We start from the raw sequence: 20,123 nt of genomic DNA, 5'->3' as shown, positions 1-20,123 counted from the left end.
GATTTATGGTGTCCCAGCACAGTGTGGCAATTTACCTGGCACATATTTTGTGCTTTGATGAAACTTGAGCCCTTTGATTTTCATCATTTATGCCCAATATTCATGTCCAGATTTGAAATGCAGAGAACAAAATGGTGTAGGAGCTGATGTGTTCATGTTCTGTAGAGCTGAGAAAAAAGCTTTTCACTTTTTTGTCAGCTTGTTACAATTTCTGGGGATATCTCTGCTGTACTATATAATCCTGCAGATATCTTCTTCTTCAAATAGTCTAATTTAGAAACATTGTTGGTGGAAGATGACTCAACCTGTGTTGCTTCTTCAGTTCTGAGAATTTGAAAGTGCTCTTATCTTTTTCTGAAGTGCAGTCAGATTGAAAAAGAAAAAAATAACCGAAGATAGTGCTTGTGATAAATCCAACTGAAATTAGAATTACTGCTTATCTGGAGCTCTGAACTACCTTGTCTATTCTTCTTAGTCTAATAAGTCTCCCTATATTCTTGGAGGTGTAAACGGGGCAGATTTCTGGTCACTTATAATGCACTGATAAAGACAGGTGTACCACAGAGAAACCCTAATGGAATCAAACCAAAATCTGTTTAACACCAAGGTAATAAAGGGAAAAATGGTTTCCATTACTCCTCTTTCTTTTCCCAACCTTTCTGAGGAATACAATATTTTCTTGAAATAGTCTTTCATTTCCTCAGACTCTCCAGGGAATGTGAACCTGAGATTTGCAAATTCATTTTTGCTAGCTATTCTTGTTATGGATTCTCTATGATTCTACTTGTGTTGGAATCTCCTCACCTAAAAAATAACCTAAAACACGAATCGCTCCGATAGGATTTAGTTCTGAAAATAGCTGAGCTGATACCTGTGAAAGCACTTCAGTGTGGGCTGTAGTTAAATGCTGTGAACGTGCTCATGCATCCAAATACTTGTAGGCAAGTTTTACAGGTGTTCAGTCGTGTCAGTATTTCATGTCCTAGAGAACCTTAGTCTTGGTTAGTTTTAAGATGAATAATTATATTGAAAAGCTGCTCACCCTTGTAGGTGAGTCCTTTGTCACATGGCTCAAAATCTGAGAGCCCTCAGTGCTCTGTATGGTGCAAGAGGAAAAAGAAAACCTTTGGGAAGCTTGGAACAAAACTGTGGTTAATGCTTGTAATTCCCTCTTCCCCTGAATTCACCAGAAATCCAGATGATGATGATAAGCCCTGGTGTTACATCATGAAGGACAGCAGTTTGTCTTGGGAGTATTGTGACATTCCAAACTGTGGTATGTAAAGGCTTTCTTAAAATCCATGCTATGAATGAATGAAGATTTATTGATACTACAACAAGGTTTCACTGTGTCATTTTGAATGCTCTACTGCTCCCAGAAGTGTTGAATATTTTACTGTTTCCAGTAAACAACAGGCTTCTTTTGCATTTTTGGAGTTGTGATACAGTCTGTGATTCTTGTCCTGAAACAGAAGCAGTGTCATACTACTGTTTTGGTCACAACCATCCCAATATCACCAAATTTTCTGCTAGAACATGCAAGGTGCCAGAAATTACTGATACATTGGTAAAACTTGTCATCACTGGGAATTACAGGCCCAGAAAAGGGAGTGGACCTCTGTGAACAATGAGAGGTCTACATCCTGAAGATTTATGAGACATGGTGTTTAATTCTAAAACAGAAAGATTCTGGTAGTCTGAAGCCATATCCCTTTTTATCTTAGCAAGCAGGGAAAGGAGGCCAGTAGTTCCAGCCAAAGTAGATAGTTCTGCAAGCACCAAAAGACCATGTGGAAGAAGACATAAAAAAAGAAGTTTTGTGAGACCTAGGATTGTTGGGGGATCTTCATCTCTGCCTGGATCTCACCCCTGGACAGCAGCTATATATATTGGAGAGAGTTTCTGTGGTGGCAGCCTGGTTCAGACATGCTGGGTTGTGTCAGCAGCACACTGCTTTGCTCACAGGTAAGCTCAGCCCTTAGTGTGGCAGTGGGTCCTCACAACAAACCTGAACAGAAACACGAAAGGAGATTATGAAAGAACAGTGTGTCAAAAGGAATTTCTGGCAATTTGAATACTCTTTGTGATCTGAAAAATGGCTTGGACTACTACAATCTCATAAGCCCTTATCTTGTTCCTTAGGGAGTCTCAAAGAGTCTAAACACCCTGACTAAAGGAATAAGGTGGGGTGAAGCAGCACATAGAATGGGGCATTGCATGTGCAAGAACCTGCAGGGGAACAGAAGTATTTCTCTTCTTCTTGGTTACCTTTCTGAATGTTTATGCCTGTTTTGAGATATAACAGAGATGACTGTGCTCTCTGCTGTGTTTTGTTCAGAAAGGCTGAGACAGCCAAGCAATGATTTATTGGAGACGATAAATTACTGCTGGTTGACACAAATAGAGTGGGCTGAGCTTTACAAGAAGCCACATGGAAGAACTTAAACTGTCAAACTTCTGAAGCTGATTTTCTTGAGAGATTTTTTTTGTTTTCTCCTGTGGGACACTGGAGAAAATATTGATTATAGGATGCTCTTACTTTATTCTAAATACTTAATTTTCTACAAATGTTCAACACTTTCCCTGATTTCAGTTTGATCACGTTGAAGGGAAAAATATTACATCATTTGATACCCATTGTTCCTTTGCATAGTAAAGAAGCCAAGAGAAACAGAAAACCTTTTGCCAGAATATAGACACTGATAGCTTTTAGAGCTAATAATACCACTGTGAATGCTGTACTGAAGCATTTGGAGCCCAAGCCACAATGCATTTGTTTTTCAAATGTTGTGAAATAGCTACTAACTTTGGCAGCTGTTCAGGACATTTCCACCCACTTCCAGCTGGTCGTTTGGTATGTACAGATTTTCCATAATTACTGCATTGTAATCTGTGCTCTTCTGTTTGTTTAGTACCTCTGGTAGTCACAATTCCAACTGTTTTCCACTAGGCGACAATAGATACCTGTGCGGTTCAATTATTTCTTTTTTCTTTTCTGTAACCCCTCCTGTTTTACTTCTTTTCCTGAATGAACCATCTGTAAGTCCTAGCAGAACCATTCAGTGCTTCTAAAATTATTTTAAATACTGTTCCAGAAAGTGAACTTCCACTGTTTTACAGGCCCAAAATTTGATTTTCAAGGAGGCTGATTTACTACTGCAAAAATACTGAGAAAATCATGGCCTTACATATTGATTGAAGAACATTTTATTGTCTTCTTGTATGTCAGTAATACAGAATACCCTTTGCCCTTTCCTTTGTTAATCTTTAGCATAGTTCTTGTAGCAGGGTGGCTTCTATCTCTCTGCATTGTAATTGCCCAGAATCTCCTCTGAGTCCATGGCTGCTGTGCACTCAGTACTGGGGGAGGTTCTGTGGTGCTTTTGTACCTGTTGGGCACAGAAATGCAACCAGGGAAACTGCAATGATGCAAACCACTCTGTGTCTGTGCATGATGTGTGACACCAGATATTTCCTTCTCCTGCCCTGGGTAACAAAACACAGGCGTGCTCCAATGTTGAAGAAACTTGCTAACTTAATTCATTGTAGACTTATGCAGTTTGAATTAGTTTTAGAACAAGAGTGAAATGTGAATTCTTTTGCTTTCAAAGCTAGAGACTATATTGCCTTCCTAAACACTTCCTGATTATTCCCAAATGTCCCTTACTTCCCACTTGCTATACTTGCTCTTACTAATTTACTTTCCTAGGACACTGGATATCAGAGGACTGTGGCCTTCTTAGAGTGAAAAACTGATAGCTGGAAAAGATGGTGTGAATTGCAAATACTGTGTTCTCCTCTGGCTGTGAAGTTTCCCATTAAATCCATGTGCTTTTGGGACTTCACCAGGTTGCTTTTGATTCTGGACAACAGATTTAACATAGATAAGCAAATCTCAGAACTGGTGATATCTTTTCAGTTGAAGCTTCCCAGATGTTCCTGAACTGTCAGTGTGCCAGCACCTTTAAATCTTGGCTCATGCCTGTAATTTTTTTCAGTAGACTGTTTTCCTGGAGAAACGAGATATCCACCACTGACTCATCTTTTGATCCTTCCTTTCTTTCTAAGCAGTTTTTGTAATCATTGGCAAAGCCGAGTTTAAGTTGACTCAGTTGAGTTTCTAGAAGAGGTGTTAGCACCCCCAAAGATGCTTGTTAGCCAAGCAGCAGCTGGGCACAGTGCCTGTGCTGGCCTTTTCCTTCTTTCAAGAAGCAGCAGCCTTTAATTAGGCTAATCAGGACCCACAGAGCATGGGTCTCACTGTAACATCTTTTTCCTTGCCCTCTGTATGCAGAAGCCTGGGGAACAGGTAAAGGCATTATGAGAGGGTAAATAATGGACATGGTGGGAGGCTGAGGTTATAATGGTTCATAGGATACCCAGCCACTGGAAAATCAGCTGCATTTGTCCTGCTAATCACAGAACTGCTTGTCTCTCTTTTGCATTACAGTCCACTAAAATCTACCATTCGAGTAGTTCTGGGTCAACAAATATTTAATAAAACAACTGATGTAACACAGACATTTGAGATAGAGAAATACATCTTGCATCCTCAGTATTCCGTATTCAATCCTACTGAACATGATATTGGTGAGTATTTGTCTTCAGACAGTTTTATTTTCCTGAAACTCAACCTAGTTTCAAGTTTAGATGGTCTGTTAGAAACTGCCTTTAGAGTGGAAAAATCATAGATACTAGGAGAGGTTTTTGAATGCAGAGGATTCTTAGTTCTACCAGAGTTATAACAGCATCTGAAGGCTAGACAAATTCAGATGAAAAATAAATTGCAAATTTTAAATAATTATGATAATTAGCCTTTGGAGCAATTTACCTAGATGTGTGGCAGATTGATCATCACTTCAAGTCTTTGTGAGATTAGGCATTTTTTCAACTGAACCAGAAGCTGTAGGCTTGATGCAGGAATTACTTGGTAAAATTCTATTGTCTGTATTGTATAAAGGATCTGACTAGATGAATGTAATAACCCCATCTGCTCTGAAAACCTGTGGCACTAAGAATCATTTTTTACACTGGGATAGATTTAAAAATCAGCTGTCTTATCAGTCAGAAGTTAAATGCCCTTCTGATTGACCTTATACTATTAGTCAGAATGACAATGGAGCAGCAACTTATTTCTTATTTTCTGATCTGCTCTTGTGAAAGTTGTCACGTCACCCCAGGGCATCAAGCTGTGTGAGCACTTTGTGAGATTATTTAATAGCCTGACATTGGGAATATTTTAGGTCAGGCATGTACTGGCTTTTTTTTTTGGCTCACAGATGGTGAGTATTTTCTACTCTATAGCAAAAAGCATTCAAGTTCTGTGTTGGTGGGAGCTCTGTCACAGTGTACAAGGAGATAAACTGGATTTGAGACATTACTCTGCTCTCAAATCTCCTGGTGAAAACCCCCCATGATGCTTTGAGACCTCATAGCTTTTTTAATTACTCTGAAATTAGGTAGGCATGCCTCACCAGTGGGATATGTCCAAATCTAGGAGCGCTGAACATGGGGTGCCTAAGACAAGCCCAATTGCAAAACTAAATGAGAAAGCAGAAACTGTGTTGTGGGGGGAAGATGCAGGTGCTTGTTCTGTCCAGACAGTGATTTCTACTGATGCAACAGAAGAGTTTTGTCCTGCTGAAAATACTTTTCTAAAGGAAACAACCATCACATGAGTGTTTGCTAGGAAATTTGAGGGATTCAGAAGCAGACAGAGTTAGTGGGGAAGAGGAGCAAGGTGAGGACATTTGGGATCAAGGTTTGTGTGGGTTTCTCAGGCTGTGAGATACTTCTTCTTTGTTCCACTAAGGCAAAAAATCTAGCTGGTAGAGAAATAGCACCAGTGAGGTCACTTGCTTTCCACACAGCTGTGCTCACAAAACTCTGAGCTTCCTAAAGGCCTGATGAGAAGATTTAATAGGTGTGTCCACATTACCTCAGCTCTTTGAGTGGTGTGGCCAAACCAACATGCTGCCCTTGCTCCACTCAGTACAAAGCCCCCTTTGCTGCTTTATAGCCAGCTGAAGAGATTTGCTACAGGCGAACCAATTTTTGAAATATTTCAGTGTCAACCTCATGATGCTGCACAGCTATGTATTCACACTGTTTACAACCCCATAACTGGTTAGTAAAGATTGTGTAGGTTATGTAATATTGTGCAGCTTCAAGAAGCTTGGTTTTGAAATGTCCCAAGCTTTTATTCCTTAATTTTAAAGATCTTGAATTTCGCTGAACTCAGTGATAACAGGACACGAAACACACCAGCTCTTGGAGTAATTAATTTTTTAAATGGAATTGGAATTAGGCCAGTGGCCAGGCTTTCAGAAGCAGTGAGTATTTGCACATCCCACTTATTTCAGCTGAAAGTTGGGGATATGTCACGGTTATTTAACTATAAGGTGGGAGGAGACACATGTATTTTCTATCTTCCCCCTTCTCTACAGAGGCAGTGAAGCAAAATCTGCTCAGTGAGCATAGCATAAAATAAATATTCCCACAAGGGGAGTAGCTGAATGTTTCAGCCTTCAATTTGCTGTGAAATCAGGTGCTGTTGAGATGAGTCTGTCTGTCTTTGATTGAAATATCTTAATTAAGAGAGGCTTAGGGGATAATTAAATTTGTATTTGAGACCCATTACTGCCAATCCCATTAAAGAAAAGGAACAGTCACTTTCTTCCTCCTGCATTTTCTGTTCTGCAGCTTTGATTAAGCTGAAGAAGAACGGCCAACGTTGTGCTGTGAAGTCCCAGTTTGTTCAGCCCATCTGCCTGCCAGAAAGTAACACTGTTTTCCCTGACCAGTTGAAATGTCAGATTTCTGGATGGGGACACAAGCATGAGAGTGAGTAAAATGAGATCTGCTGTTTGTAGAAAAAAATGATGATAATAAAAGCATAATGCTCAGGTATATGTTATACAGCTGAGAGTTTGGTAAAATGTTTTGCAAGGGACTTCTGGTGGGATTCTTTTTACCTACCTTTGGAGTTTACAACATTTACATCTGAAATAGTCATCCTGAACTTCCTTTATAGGCTTTGAAATTTGGAGTGTGGTTCCTTTGACCAAATGTTTGCACTAATTTCAGGATGGAAGGAGCTATGAGCTAGCTAGATCTCAGTGGACTGGGAGGGGAGAAAGTAGCTTGTTGGAGTGCCAACACCTGGAATTTTAGTAAAGTGAATCCTTCCCCTGATTTCTCCAGATAGAAATTTTTAACTTCACCATCAAGAAACTTTGAAAATGTTGATAGGAGAAAGCCAGGTAGACTTTGGGCTAAGAAGTGCTTACACCCAGCTTGAGAAAGGTGGAAAAAATCATCCCATCCTTTCAGAGGAGGAATTTCAGGATTATGAGGCTGAACCATGCTGCTTCAATGCTGAGATAGCAAAGACCTATGTAGGTAGATGAGAAGGACTGAGGAGCTGGCTGCCACATTTTGGTGACAGATAAAGTATGAGCAAAGATCCCAGTCTAAATGTGCAGTCTAAAGATAAAAAGTAGTGGAGTCTTTGAAAAAAGGATGATTTATTATCACATCTGGAAACAGGTGAGAACCAGAGTGCTGGGGTACTGCTGCTGAGTCTCTAGAAAAAGGGAGAAGCCAAAATATATCAATGACTGGACATTGCAATACTGTTATTTTATGGAGTCTGCCTCGAGGATCAGAAAATGATCACTATAAAAATTATTTTATTTCAAAGGTGTCCATAACATGAATACTACTGAGAGGTGTTAAATATGTTTATTATGTGTTAAATGTGTTGTGCCTTGAGTTTTCCTGTTATGCTCTTGACATTCTATAAAAATGACTTTCTTTTCCTTTCTGGGAAATTTTTTAAAGATATATCTGGTTATTCAGATGTCCTGCAAGAAACACTGGTTCCACTTATTCCAGAGGAGAAGTGCAGAAGTCCTGAAATTTATGGAACAGAACTCACAGAAAATATGTTCTGTGCTGGCTACTTTGATAGCAAATCTGATGCTTGTCAGGTAATGCTGGGTCATCTCTAGGCAAGTGATAGAAATTATTTTGGTCACAAATGCTGCACTGTTACAATTCTTACTTTTGATCTTATAGTGTTCCTAAAGAAAAGAAATATTTCTAAAGAAAATAACTTTATATCACTGCTTCCACCTTCATTTTTTTGTTCTTGTTCAATGTCAATTAAGCTCTACAGAAGGGCTCCAGGGTATTACATTCCTCCTACCTTCACATAGGGCAGTGGCTGTGCACTAGAGGGTGTGTTGCTCTAGTCCTGGCTGAGCCTGCAGGTGGTGGCAATGGATTTCTGCCCAGCTGGCAGGGATGTGCCAGCAGGAAAACCAGCATGAACCTGAGTGGGGACAAATCCCAGAGCTGCTGCCTCTTGACTGAGGGAAAATAAGGACACCTGGGTAGGAGGTGAGGAGCAGTGGTGAGGCTTGGAGGAAGGAGCTGAGGTTTCTATAGTGGATGTGACTGAATGGTGTAGAATGTCAGTCAATAGGAAACTGTGTTATGTAACCTCAGTCTTTAATGAAATGACCTCATGCTCTCACTACTTTCAGTTATGTCACACCTCGGCTCTGAATAAGGATGCAGAATTGTTGTGGTGATAGATGAGACTTCTTAAAATGAAGGATCAGATTATTCCTTACATAAAACTTCAGATTTCATCTACAGCTCGTTTTGAAGGAGGGTTTTGCTCTATTAACATAAATTCGTGAAAAGGCAGCACAGAGCTAATAGCTGGCAGTGTAAGTGCAGGCGAGAATGTCATGTATACTGTGTGCTGGAAGCCCCACAGGGGTTATAAACATATCCAAAGAAAGGTGGCAAGAGTGAAATGGCAGCAGCCAGCAGTGGCTCAAGGCCAGGGCTGAGACTGAGGCTGCAAGGGGTCACACGAGCCAGAGGGATGGAAATGACCCTGCCTGCCCAGCTCCCCTTGCCTTTCCCAGGAAGTGCAAATAAGAGACAGCATTACAGGTGATTCTCTCTCCCTGCCCTGGACAAACAGAAATCGGGAATGAGAAGGAGAAAAGAAAGTGGAGGGAAGGAGAAAGGAGTTGTACAAAGACAAGTGGTCTGGAGAGAATTACAAAGTCTGAGAAACAGCGATTTTGAATCAACAGATGTTGCTGAAGAACAGTGCTCATGACATGAAATCATTACTAGTGAATCAATAATTCATTTTTCCCTATTGTCAGACTTGTAGTGGGGTCTGAGGAGAAATAATGTAGACTTCTGAATGTAACAACAGATGTAGCTGACCTCTGAGTTTTCTTAATGTACACTTAGGATATTAACCTGTAAACCATCTGTTATGTATAAAAAATATTCCAAGACCAAGAAACTTCAAATAGACAATGTGTTTCCCTTGATTATTTTTAAAAGATTTTCATGGAAACTTTTGTCATTTAATTAGTGCACTGATGCCAAAACTGCAATCAATTAGACTAATTGTGAAAAATATGCAAACAAGCAAGAATTCATCTGATGTTCCTCACTTATCACAGCAATCTTCAGTATAAGGCAACACAATTTTTCTATGTATTTTGGTCTCAAGGAATTTTTCTTTTGAGATAGGAAAAAAATATTTCTCCTTGGTCCCAAATAACTAGAGTGATGGCTGCTTTCACCAGTACCATTTACTAAGTCACATTTTTAACTTATAGCATTTTAATTTCTCTAGAAAGCCAATCTAAGAGTAACAGAAATAATAAAAACCCCTGTCCTGAATGTTTTCAAGGTTTAATATAAGTAGAAATGTTCAAAACTAACCCTTGCTGTAGTGTAGTTTGGGCTGCTTTTCAGTTTATGGTTTAATGACGAGATAAATACTCACTAGCAAATTCAAACACACGCAAAACCCCATATGCCACATAAAATTACAGAATCCCACAGTCCCAAAGTGTGGCTGTATGCAACATCTTTCTTTGAAAACTCTCATGTTCTCTGAAAGTTGCAATAAACTGCATTGAGAAACTCTCCAAATGCACCCATGTAACCCTTCCATGCAGTGCTGATATTACAATGCAGTGCCAAGCCCCAAAGGCTTGTTCACTTCCATTAAAAATTATCTGCATCAACCATGCTTTTCAGTAGGTCTCTGAATCTAAAATGTTCATGTTTTTAAACAAAATCTGATATTTTGATGCTTTTGTTAATGCATAGTTTTAAAAATCCACCATTATATTTGAATGTGACTAAAAATGCTTTCTATAATGAAACTTCAGTGAACTGGTGTTTTTTTGGTTTTTTTTTTTTAGTTTAAATCTCATGTGCAATAATTCCTATTTTATGACTTTCCCTAACTGATCTTCTGACTGCTTTCTATCAAATTAGATAACCTTTGCTTACTTTTGATGCAGGGAGATTCTGGTGGACCTCTGGCTTGTGAGGAAAATGACATCTCTTACCTCTATGGAATTATCAGCTGGGGAGATGGCTGTGGCAGAGTCAACAAACCTGGAGTATACACAAGAGTGACAAACTATGTCCAGTGGATTAATGAGAAAATAGGCCCCCGAAAAACTAGTTGAATAGTTAAATACATTAACATTTGAAGCAGGGTTCTGGAGTATTTTGGTTTTATTAAAATGGCATATATTTTATTATAAGCTGGAATGAAAACTCTCGTGGTAATTTTTAGCAGTTCCAAGTCAGGCCACCAAAAGCAGCCCCGCTCCATCTGATGTCAGCTGCCTTGATCTATCATTCAAGGGCTTTGGATTGCTCAACACACATGACTGCCTTTATTTGTCTTGATAAAAAATATCTCAAACATATTGAGACAGTGCACAAAAATCTGCAACTCTCTGTCTGCTTGGTGGATTACCTAAAAAGGGATTTGATCTGTTCTGCAGTTTCTGGTGGAGCTGTCAGCCCCCAAACCAACCTGCAACAGTACTGTCCTTGTATTCTCAGTTGAAGTAAAAAAATAAACAGGAGAATCAAAAATGAAATTCCATCTCCCTGAGAAATGATCTCTTGGAGCTCAGGGCAGCAGACACCAAGAGAACAAGGTAGGTAAAGCTGCTCCTCAGCTAACTGCAACAAGTCTGGGGAAAGAAACCAGAGGGTTTAGGTTTTGTTTCAACCAAACACGTAAGCATATTTTGATATAAACATATTTCTGTGTTCCACTGACGTAAAATCAGGAACGTGCCTCAGAGCTCTGCTGAATCTGGGGTGCAATTTTCCAGCAAGGTTAATGCAACACCTCCTGAGAGCTCAAAGTCTTCCTGAAAAATGTTGTTATCTGGAGCAGCTGATTTAGGTTGATACAGCCAGGACCTTCTGCAGACTGTGATCTGCTCCTTGCCCTGAGGATAGCAATGGAAACACTTCACTTTGCTGATAAATCCCTCAATGTTTCTTTAATTTGACAGTGTTTTGAAGATGTCTTAGGCTTTGTACTAACAGTTGTTCAACTATTTAGATAATTCAGAAAGGAGGTTTCTCGTAACAGATTTTTCAACTGGATGGCTGGGGTGCAGCTTGACATTTTCCTTAGGGATTTGGTGATATCATAAACCACAGTCTTCACTGTCATGGCCTATGGAATTGTTATGGGACCAACAAAAGCAATTATTACAATATTTACAGATGTTTAGAGGCAGTGGACTCAGTTGTATGAGCAAAAACAGCCAGAAAATGATTCAACAGAAAAAGTCTGACAAAGAATGGAAAATTCTTCTTTTTTTTTTCCTTTAGCCATCTCAGATGTGTACATTTAGGTGTTGTGAAATGTATTTCTCCCCTGGCAGTGAACATTTATGAACTCTCCTAAGTTTTTCAAGCAAAGTTGTTTTTTAAAGTAATAGAATTTTAAAGCGGTGCCTAGATATTCAGATGTGTTTTTTGTTTGCAGTGTCCTCATGGGTTTCTTAGTAGTGGTGAATGTTATTTAGAGTTAAAAGAGATTTTTAAAGGAAAAATAACCAAAACCTGCATCTGTGTAAGTACAAATATACAACAATGCTAATCTAGATAAATGATGTAAACTGTTTAATAAAAACATTTACCCTCTGTTTCTTGAACTTAGTCTGTTATGTATAAAGTAAAGATCTTTGAATCCCTCTGTAGGCTGTTCTGGAGGTTGAGAGCTGGTAGAAAGATGAAATAACACTTTGTGCTGGAAGATATCTGAAAATTTCTCCATAAGGGTCAATTTCAGCTGGTGGTGCTCCCAGTTTAATGCAAGTGTCACACACATTTTCAGTAGGCAGATGTAAGCACCTGGGTATGTTTTTCAGCTACTGATACTGTGACTCCCAGGATTGAAGCCTTTAGTTTGTTTTTCTGAGGCACTAAATGCTAACTTGAAATATTAATGTCCACCTCTGGGATCTTGATTTCAAACCAAGCTGAAGATTTTTATGTGGCTCTGCCTCCCTGGTCATTTCCAGTATGAGTCTGGCTTTCTTAATGCCCTAAAATTAATATAACCATGTGGCAGGACTAACTGTACCTGCAGCTGAAACAATACTGCATCAGCAGGAAGGAACTATTTGCTCTTCTTTGGAAGGGATTCATCAGGAACAGGTTTCCACTCAAAGATGAAGCCATCCTGAATGTCTGTATCTGTTCTGTGACTTCAGTTTCACTTTGAAATTAACATCTATCCCCATTGTGCACAGTTTTGATCTTGCAGTTTCGTGTTGTGTATATTCTCTTGGTCTTCCCTTGCAGTAAAGAAGGTGGCTGTTTGATAGGAAAGGTCTTAGACTGGTGTTTCTGACAATTAGTGTAGAGTTTTTTTAGCTGTCCTGTTTTCAAAATCTATGCTGCTTGTATCAGTACACAGCAACACCAGTACAAATAATAACACACTTTTAAAAAATATATTGAATGGTCTGGTTTCTGCCCTCAAAGGTTTAAATGACAGATCTCTGGCTGATACTAATTTGAATACTTTGAATGCATTAAAATTAATTTGTGGCTTTCAAAGCAGCCTGTTTATCCACTGTGACTGCATTGGTGGGGTGGAACTAAATGAAAATCATTTAAGCCTCAGCTGGGATGTGACTAACCCAGTATTACAAGCACAGAGTAGGGGTGGCAAGGAGATGTCCAGGTTGAGAGATGTCCTGACCTCTCCCACCCTGGCATCAGTCTCACTCCTATGGAGCACTCCAGCATCTGCCCCCTGCCTTTCTGTTGAGCATTACCCCATGGAAACTAATTCTCCATATTTTTCACCCCCTTTAAGTGATTATTGCCTTTGTAAAAATGAAAACCAGACTCAAATGTACTAGTAAAATTTTATCTGATATTTTTCTGAACTCTATATTGAAATTGAATTAGAATGCAAAGCCAGTTGAACAAACACTTCCCTAATTCATTATGAAACACACTTAAAAGATGGTTTTATTAAATTGTATGTTATTCCATGGAAACTGACCGATTTAAAAGGAAGAAATAAATGCAAACATCTAAAAACCCCCTTCTATTATGCTGCTGAAAGAAAAATGTGCTGTAGTGCTGTTTAAAAAACGCTGAAGAACTAATTACCATCAAATAAGATGCAGCAGGAGTATTTTTGGAATAATGGACTCTAATTAGTCCATTGCTCGTGAAAATAAATCTGAGGACATCATTAACACATCCTATTCTATTAATTGTAGCTGTTTCTGGTGTGGTGTAAGCGGGTTGTTATCTCGTGACAGTTGTATTGCAAAGAGGGAAAAAAAAAGTGAGAAGAGTATTTTTATCTGGGGTAGTTGGCAGCGTCTTCTGGGAGCCAAGGAGAGCTGTAATTATACTTTTGAAAAGTGAGAATTGGGCATTGTAAGGAAGGTGCGGGAAGGGGGCGTCCTGGCCAGCCAGAGGCGAGCCCCGCTCCACACAACGAGTCCGGTGCGGGCTTTGCGGCCGCCCGGGCGCGGGGCAGCCCCTGCGGGCAGCGGCAAAGTCCGGAGCCGGATCGGGGCGGGGGTCGCGCCCGGAGCGGATCCGCTGCGCTCCGGGGGCCGCGCCTCGCGCTCTGAAACCCTGGGGGGGAAAAAAAGTGATAAAAAAATCCAAGTTTCCGCCGCAAGCCAGAAGTAAAACACGTGAACAAAGAGTCATTGGGACGGTCCGCAGACCCCTTTGCCCAGGCGGCCGGTCGGGGGCCGGGCCGGGCCGAGCCGCGCTGGCCGCCCGCCCGCGCGGGGCCCTAATAAAGCTATTTTAGAAGTGACCCCTCGGGCGGCCGGAGCGCGGGGCGGGCGCAGCGAGCCGGTGCAGCTGTCCGGAATCATGACTGAAGATGACGGATTCCGTGGTGGTGGAGGGTCACGTCAAGTTGAGAGACGGAAAAAAGGTCCCCGCTCCCGGCGCCCCTTCGGCCCGCGGGGGTCCCCGACCGCCGCCCCTTGCCCTGAGGGGAGAGAGCCCGCTCTCCCCCGCGCGGCCCCGGCTAACCCTGTTCCTTTGCCTCTCGTTGCAGTGGAAGAGCAGGTGGCTGGTGCTGCGCAAGCCCTCCCCGGTGGCAGGTAAGGGGGGCCCGGCGGTGGGGACGGGGCTCGGGGCCCCGCAGCTTGCCCGGATCCCCGGGGCGAGTGCCCGCAGAGCCCTGGCGGGGCCGTGCCGGAGCTGCGCTGCCCGGGAGCCCCGTCCGGCCTCGGAACGAGCTCCTGCCCTCACTAAAAACAACGGGAAAGTGACTTTCCAAGGCACAGACATTGGATTTGGTGCCGGTTCAAAATGCACTTCTTTTTTTCTTTTTCTTTCTTTTTCTTTTTTTTTTTTTTTTTAAATTTTCTCGGCTGAACTTATTTTTTCAGGGTGACTGCTGGCTGTAAAAAAAAAAAAAAACCACCAAAAAAAACCCCCTGACATTGTAAGCTCGGTAGTTATTTTTTATCAGTGTTTTGACAGAAAATATCACTTCAATTTAAAAATAAAATGACATTTTGAATTAAGGAAGGAGAAAAAAAAAAAGATCGTTTCCATGCTTCTGAAGGGGAAATTGAAAACGTTACACAGAGCTGATGTTTTACTGCTGCAGAGGGAAAAGTAGGCTTCAGGTTTCCCCATCTGTTCCCAAGAGGGAAAACATTTGGGCCCAAAAGTACATCTTTCCAGGGCTAAATGTTGCCCAACTTGGAAAACGTGAATCTGCACTGCTGCAGAATGGATCATGGCAGCCTTTCCTGGCTCTTGCCAGAAAGATTGAAGGCTTGTAAGTAATTCTTTGTTACCTGAGTTGTAACAGTCATATTTTAGTGTTTTAAATACCTGCACCTCATTTAAATCTGTGAAATCTCCCTGTGTGAAAGGGCATCTGTTGGTCATAGAGCTAGTACATAGACCTGTGAACATGGGCCTGAGTTTTTATTGTGAGTGAGCCAGTTTTGAAGGCTGTAGATGGTGGAGCCTGACTGATAATATTCCTCAAAAATACTATTTTTATTCTAGCTAATCTAGCCAGGTTTACTAAAAAAGCCCCTGGTGATCTGCTTTTCTTGGTATGTAAACCACAGCCATTCTTCAGACACACAACTGTATTGCAGAATGTTTAAATACTGTGGTTGCAGCTGTTTTTGCTAACAGGTGCACAAAGACAATTGGGAATCCATGCAAAGCTCTGCATTAGTTAGCAGACAGTTCAGCCTTTCAGTAATTTTTCATCTCTGTGGGTGGAGATTTTGCCAGTCCCTTGCCCAGCTGAGAGCTGCAGGGCACCTTAGTGGGGCTGGGAACACCAGCCCCAGTATTTATAAAATGGTGCATGGGGGTCTTTGTCTTTTGTGGTTTTTAGTTAAGCTTGAGCTGTGGATGTTGCAGCTTTGATATTGACCATTAATTCCATCTACATCTGAATTCTGTATGGTAGGAAATGAATGTGGGGGAAAGAGAGCTGCTTTTTGTCATAAATGCAAAAGGTGGGGGAGGTGACTCCCCTTTCCTTTTGGGTTTGCTTGTGGAATGCTTGCTTTCCCCATGTGGCACTTGAACTGGTCTCTTCCATTGCATGGTTACTGTGTAATAAACACCTCTGGGAAGGGGTTAATAACAACTGGTGACACAAGCAAACACTAAAAAATAAATAAATAAAAGAAGGTGTGGCACATAATGATTTTTAGCAATGGCTGCTGTGTAGCATTTAACTGGGAAACCTGAGCTGACAGGAGCAATCTCACAGCGCAGTCTGCTTGCCATTTAGTGGTTGGGTAATCTGTGAGCTACTGTAAGAATTTCACTTGTGGTTCAGTATGTTCTAATGAAAATACAGACAACAATAGCCTCTTGGTCTTTAGAGGCTGTAATGTGAACAGCTATCCTAGCATAGTTCCTAATGCTCTGAATTAATGAGTCAGTGCCCACCGGACTCAGGAGAGGTTCTGAAATGCCTCTGGACTTTGAATAAAAGAGGGAAGATTTATTACTGACCTCCTTATTTTTGAGCCTACAGTTTAACTCTTAGAACTCACCTTCAATGTTTGCTTCCTGAAAATGAGGACTATAAACTGCCTGGGGGTGGGCTGGGAAAAGAAATCAGAGTTTTACATTGACTTGATCAAGCTGATCCTGCAGTTGTCTAAAGCTCCTTTGTATTGCAGCAGAGTGCTGAGAAATTTGTTACGGTCTGTGCTCTGCATCATCATCTCTGACAGTTTTGCTCCTTTTAGACTGTTTGCTCATGCTGGTGTACAAGGATAAATCTGAACGAGCAAAAGGGCATAAGGAGAGGAGCAGCATGACCTTAGAAGACATCTGTGGCTTGGATCCTGGGCTCTCCTATGAGGGCCTGAATCACACGCTCGCCATCATCTGTCTGTCCCAGGTTGTGATGCTGGGATTTGACAGCAAGGAAACCATGTACGCCTGGGATGTGCGAATACGCTACAGTCTGGGGGAAGGTAACCTTTGTCTTCTCACACTGGTTTGTTTTTTCCCCCCCACAGGATAAAAAAAACAAAGAACAGTGAAGCTAAAATGCAAATAAAACAGTACAGTTCAGGACAAGACTGTCACTCATTTGAGAGTGGACAAACTGTTTTTCCCCCTTAGATGTTAAAGCAGGTATATCCAATAGATTTTGACTACAGTACCAGCCAGCACTGATGGGTAACTATGACAGCTCTTAACTTGGGGTTTTGATTTTTACACTGATGGTGTGTAGCTTTGAAACAAAGTGATCAAACTTCTGCTTCTGGTCCTACAACTGACTCAAGGATTCTGGCAAAAGGACTCAGGGGGAGCCTGAATTAAAAGATGCAAAGTCCTGAGTAGAACTTTGCCAGTTCATGCCCAGTTTGCTGAGCTGCCTACTGGTTGATGCATTGATAATTCTCATTGTTGCTAGTGTGCCATTTCAGAAAGAGACTTTTTGCCCCAAGGAGTGTCATCAGACACATTCTTTCCAGCCAACTTCACCTTTCTCTTTCCTCCTATTTTATTTTCTTGCTTAGCAGCTCTAAAATGTACTGTGGTGAACAAAGAGTGATAATGTTGGTAATCCATAGTATCTGTCTTATGTTTGTTTAGTCATAACTAGGGAAGGAGGGTAGGTGTGTGGGAGACACACATTAGCAATCTTTATCATTTGTTACATATGCTCTGCCATCTGTTGGGTTTGTGGCTCGTTCCTTTGCAGTACATATGCAGAAAGAAGATGGCCTGGGAATTTTACAGTAAAAATATGTAGGACTATAAGAAGTGAGATGTGTGGATGTACCTCTCAGGGCTATCAAATATAAAGCCTTGCATAACAGGAAAGGTTAGAGGCGTTGCTGAACAATACAAGCATGAGTAGCTGGAGTGGTTGGTGCACTTTGATGATACAGCTCTACAGTCTTCCAGTGCTGGGGTTTTTTTTTTGTTTGTTTGTTTGTTTTAACTAGGTTTGAGACCTATATATAGCATTGACTTGTCCTAAAAGCTGAAGGAGTACTTGAACACAACAGAGTAGGTCTGTTTTTTATGATCTTGCACTGATGTAGTGCTGGAGTAATCTCAGTCTGGGTGTGAGGGTTAAGGTTGGGGATGGAGGACATGCAAAAGCAGTGAAGAGTTTTTTTCAAGGAAAGCTGTGAATGAGGTAGGAATAGAGCCTACTGGATTATGACATGTGCAGCCATGGAGTAAAGGTGAAGTGGGAGAGTTTGTGTGTGTGGAAGTGAAGAAATGCAGAAGTAAGAAAACAAGCGTAATTGGTTGAATTGGCAATAATTTTTTAAAGTAAATTGCAAAAAATCTTAGGAGCGGGAGAATAAACCAAAGCATTGAAATTTTTTTCAGAATTTTGTCTTTCAGTGCATGTTCAGTTAGGAGAACAAAGTCAAAGGGAGTCTAGTTTGAGTATAGAGGAATAGAAAAGAGAGAAGATGTAGAGAGGATGGTGATTTGTGTTTTTTCTTAAAGTGTAGTAAGGGTGCCTTTGTGTGCCTTGAAAATAAGGTGGCTGGATGATAAAAATAGGCAAGGGAGAGATGACCTCAGAGTCTGGGAAGCAAAAAAAAAAAGTGAAAGGAGCTGACACTGTTCTTGAATGAGGACCACAGAATGGAGGCGTTCACACTGGAGTTCCCAGTGTTTTCTCTCAGTTTTTAGCAGATGAGGTGGATGTGATTCCTGGAATGTGCTTGGGCTCACAACTCATTTTGAGAAGTTAGTGTACTGCAGGTCAGTGCATAGCTGTGAAAAAGAAAAGATGGGCTGAAGAAAGTGATGGATTTAAGTATTACCTTTTGTTCAGGGATGTACTCAGCTCTCTGTCTTCACAATTTTTTTTATAGAGTTAAGAGAAGCCAAAGGCTGGGAAGAATTTTGAAAAAAATTCCAATGTATCACGAAGGCAGTGTATGGGAAAAGTTTTATTTTCAAATATGCTTTTCCTTTTACTTTGGCTTTGTTCAGAGTTGGGTATGCTGTATTTTGACAGTGGTCTAGAACTTGGGCTGGAGCTCTTTGTTTCCAGCAGCTGTTGTAACTTGCAACCGATAGTGTGAAGAGTGGGCTTCATTCCTCAATTATGAAGCAGAAAGAGTCTTGATGCTGCTTCTCCCATGGTTTAATTGCCAGCAAAATTCTGGGTAGAGGAGTACAAATGGCATTAAAGATTGCTTTCTGAGCAGTATTGATCATGATGGTTTTGCTGTCTTTTTGATAGCTGATGTTTAAGCAGATTGCGTAACAACTGCGTGCCCAAAAGGGGACGTGGTGTGACTATTGATTTGCTCCCTAGCAGTGCTGCTGGCAGAGCTGTAAGCAGAGCTGTGGTTAGTTAGATCTATCTCTGTCTCCTTGCACATTTCACTCGAATGACTTTGTGGCTAATTCTGCTGGAGCCTCAGGGAACTTAGCAAATGCATGTCATAGATGAGGAGTTGGCTTACAGCTCAGATCGTGACTAAGATTACAGCAAGCAGATAGATGAGAAGCAAGACTCAGACCCAGATGAAATTTGTGATGTTTGAAGTGGCATGGGCAAGAAACAGGGAAGAGTTGATGCAAGAACTGAGAGTACCTGGAAGTTACCCAGTAGATTTCATAGGCAGGGAGCTGTTTGTGTGATCTTTGATGCATAACCAAAAACTAAATCTATGTTGCTTCTTGATAAACACCATCAAAAACCTCCTTCAGGAAATATAAGAGTCTCGATGCTTCTCTCTACCAAGACAGATGTTGTTTGTTTTTTGACAAATTTGTTGTGGGTTTATTGTTTTTATTTTGTTTGTTGGTTGGTTTTTTTTTGTGTCTAATCACAATATGAAAGAAACTAGAACAGTAGTGGAGGTCAAAACAATTGTTTGAGAATTATATGCTTGCTCGCTTAAATTGTTCCCTTTGAAACACTGAGATTTGAGTGATCCCAATAACTTATTATTCAGAATGCAATAGCCTTGGAAGAGAAAATGGAAGACCAGCCTAGAACAACTGCTTTAGGTAAGGATACTGCAATATAGATGAAACTGGAATTGGGATTTGAACCTAGATTTTGTAAACTTGAATGAGATAGGTGTTTCTTTTTCTTTCTCCACTCTTTTAAAATTCAGGATGTGAAATATGAAAAAATTAACTGATATCTAAAAGTGTTTGTTACTTATAAATCACTTAGTTTCCTAGTTAATTAAAATGTCTTGGCATCTACCATCACCAACTCATGAAATAATCACAAAGGTGGAAAAATGTAATTTTCCTCTTTT

The 20,123-nt window shown here is 40.8% G+C and overlaps 2 protein-coding genes across 4 annotated transcripts in view; both read left to right on the top strand.

The window, feature by feature from the left end:
* Positions 1–12,026, top strand: part of HGFAC (HGF activator) — a 40,402-nt gene extending 28,376 nt beyond the window's left edge. Inside the window, exons 9-14 of the mRNA XM_036382332.1 lie at positions 1,191–1,276; positions 1,725–1,965; positions 4,451–4,590; positions 6,703–6,843; positions 7,843–7,991; positions 10,356–12,026. Of these exons, the coding sequence (XP_036238225.1) occupies positions 1,191–1,276; positions 1,725–1,965; positions 4,451–4,590; positions 6,703–6,843; positions 7,843–7,991; positions 10,356–10,526 (928 nt within the window). The 3' untranslated portion in view covers positions 10,527–12,026. The remainder of the gene's footprint in view (positions 1–1,190; positions 1,277–1,724; positions 1,966–4,450; positions 4,591–6,702; positions 6,844–7,842; positions 7,992–10,355) is intronic.
* Positions 12,027–14,077: 2,051 nt separating this feature from the next.
* DOK7 (docking protein 7) overlaps positions 14,078–20,123 on the top strand; it is a 59,721-nt gene continuing 53,675 nt past the window's right edge. The window contains exons 1-3 of one of the 3 annotated variants that reach the window (XM_036382651.2): positions 14,078–14,293; positions 14,420–14,465; positions 16,605–16,835. In XM_036382651.2, coding sequence (XP_036238544.1) covers positions 14,240–14,293; positions 14,420–14,465; positions 16,605–16,835 — 331 coding nt within the window. In that variant the 5' untranslated portion in view covers positions 14,078–14,239. Of the gene's footprint in view, positions 14,466–16,604; positions 16,836–17,783; positions 19,864–20,123 lie in introns of those variants that run through there. The other 2 variants (XM_036382650.2, XM_036382652.2) reach the window with 2 other exon arrangements.

The sequence above is a fragment of the Molothrus ater genome, chromosome 4 (assembly GCF_012460135.2).
Source record: "Molothrus ater isolate BHLD 08-10-18 breed brown headed cowbird chromosome 4, BPBGC_Mater_1.1, whole genome shotgun sequence".
NCBI classification, from domain to species: Eukaryota; Metazoa; Chordata; class Aves; order Passeriformes; family Icteridae; genus Molothrus; species Molothrus ater.
The sequence above is the reverse complement of the archived record's forward strand: the minus strand, read 5'-3'. Positions and strand labels throughout refer to the sequence as shown.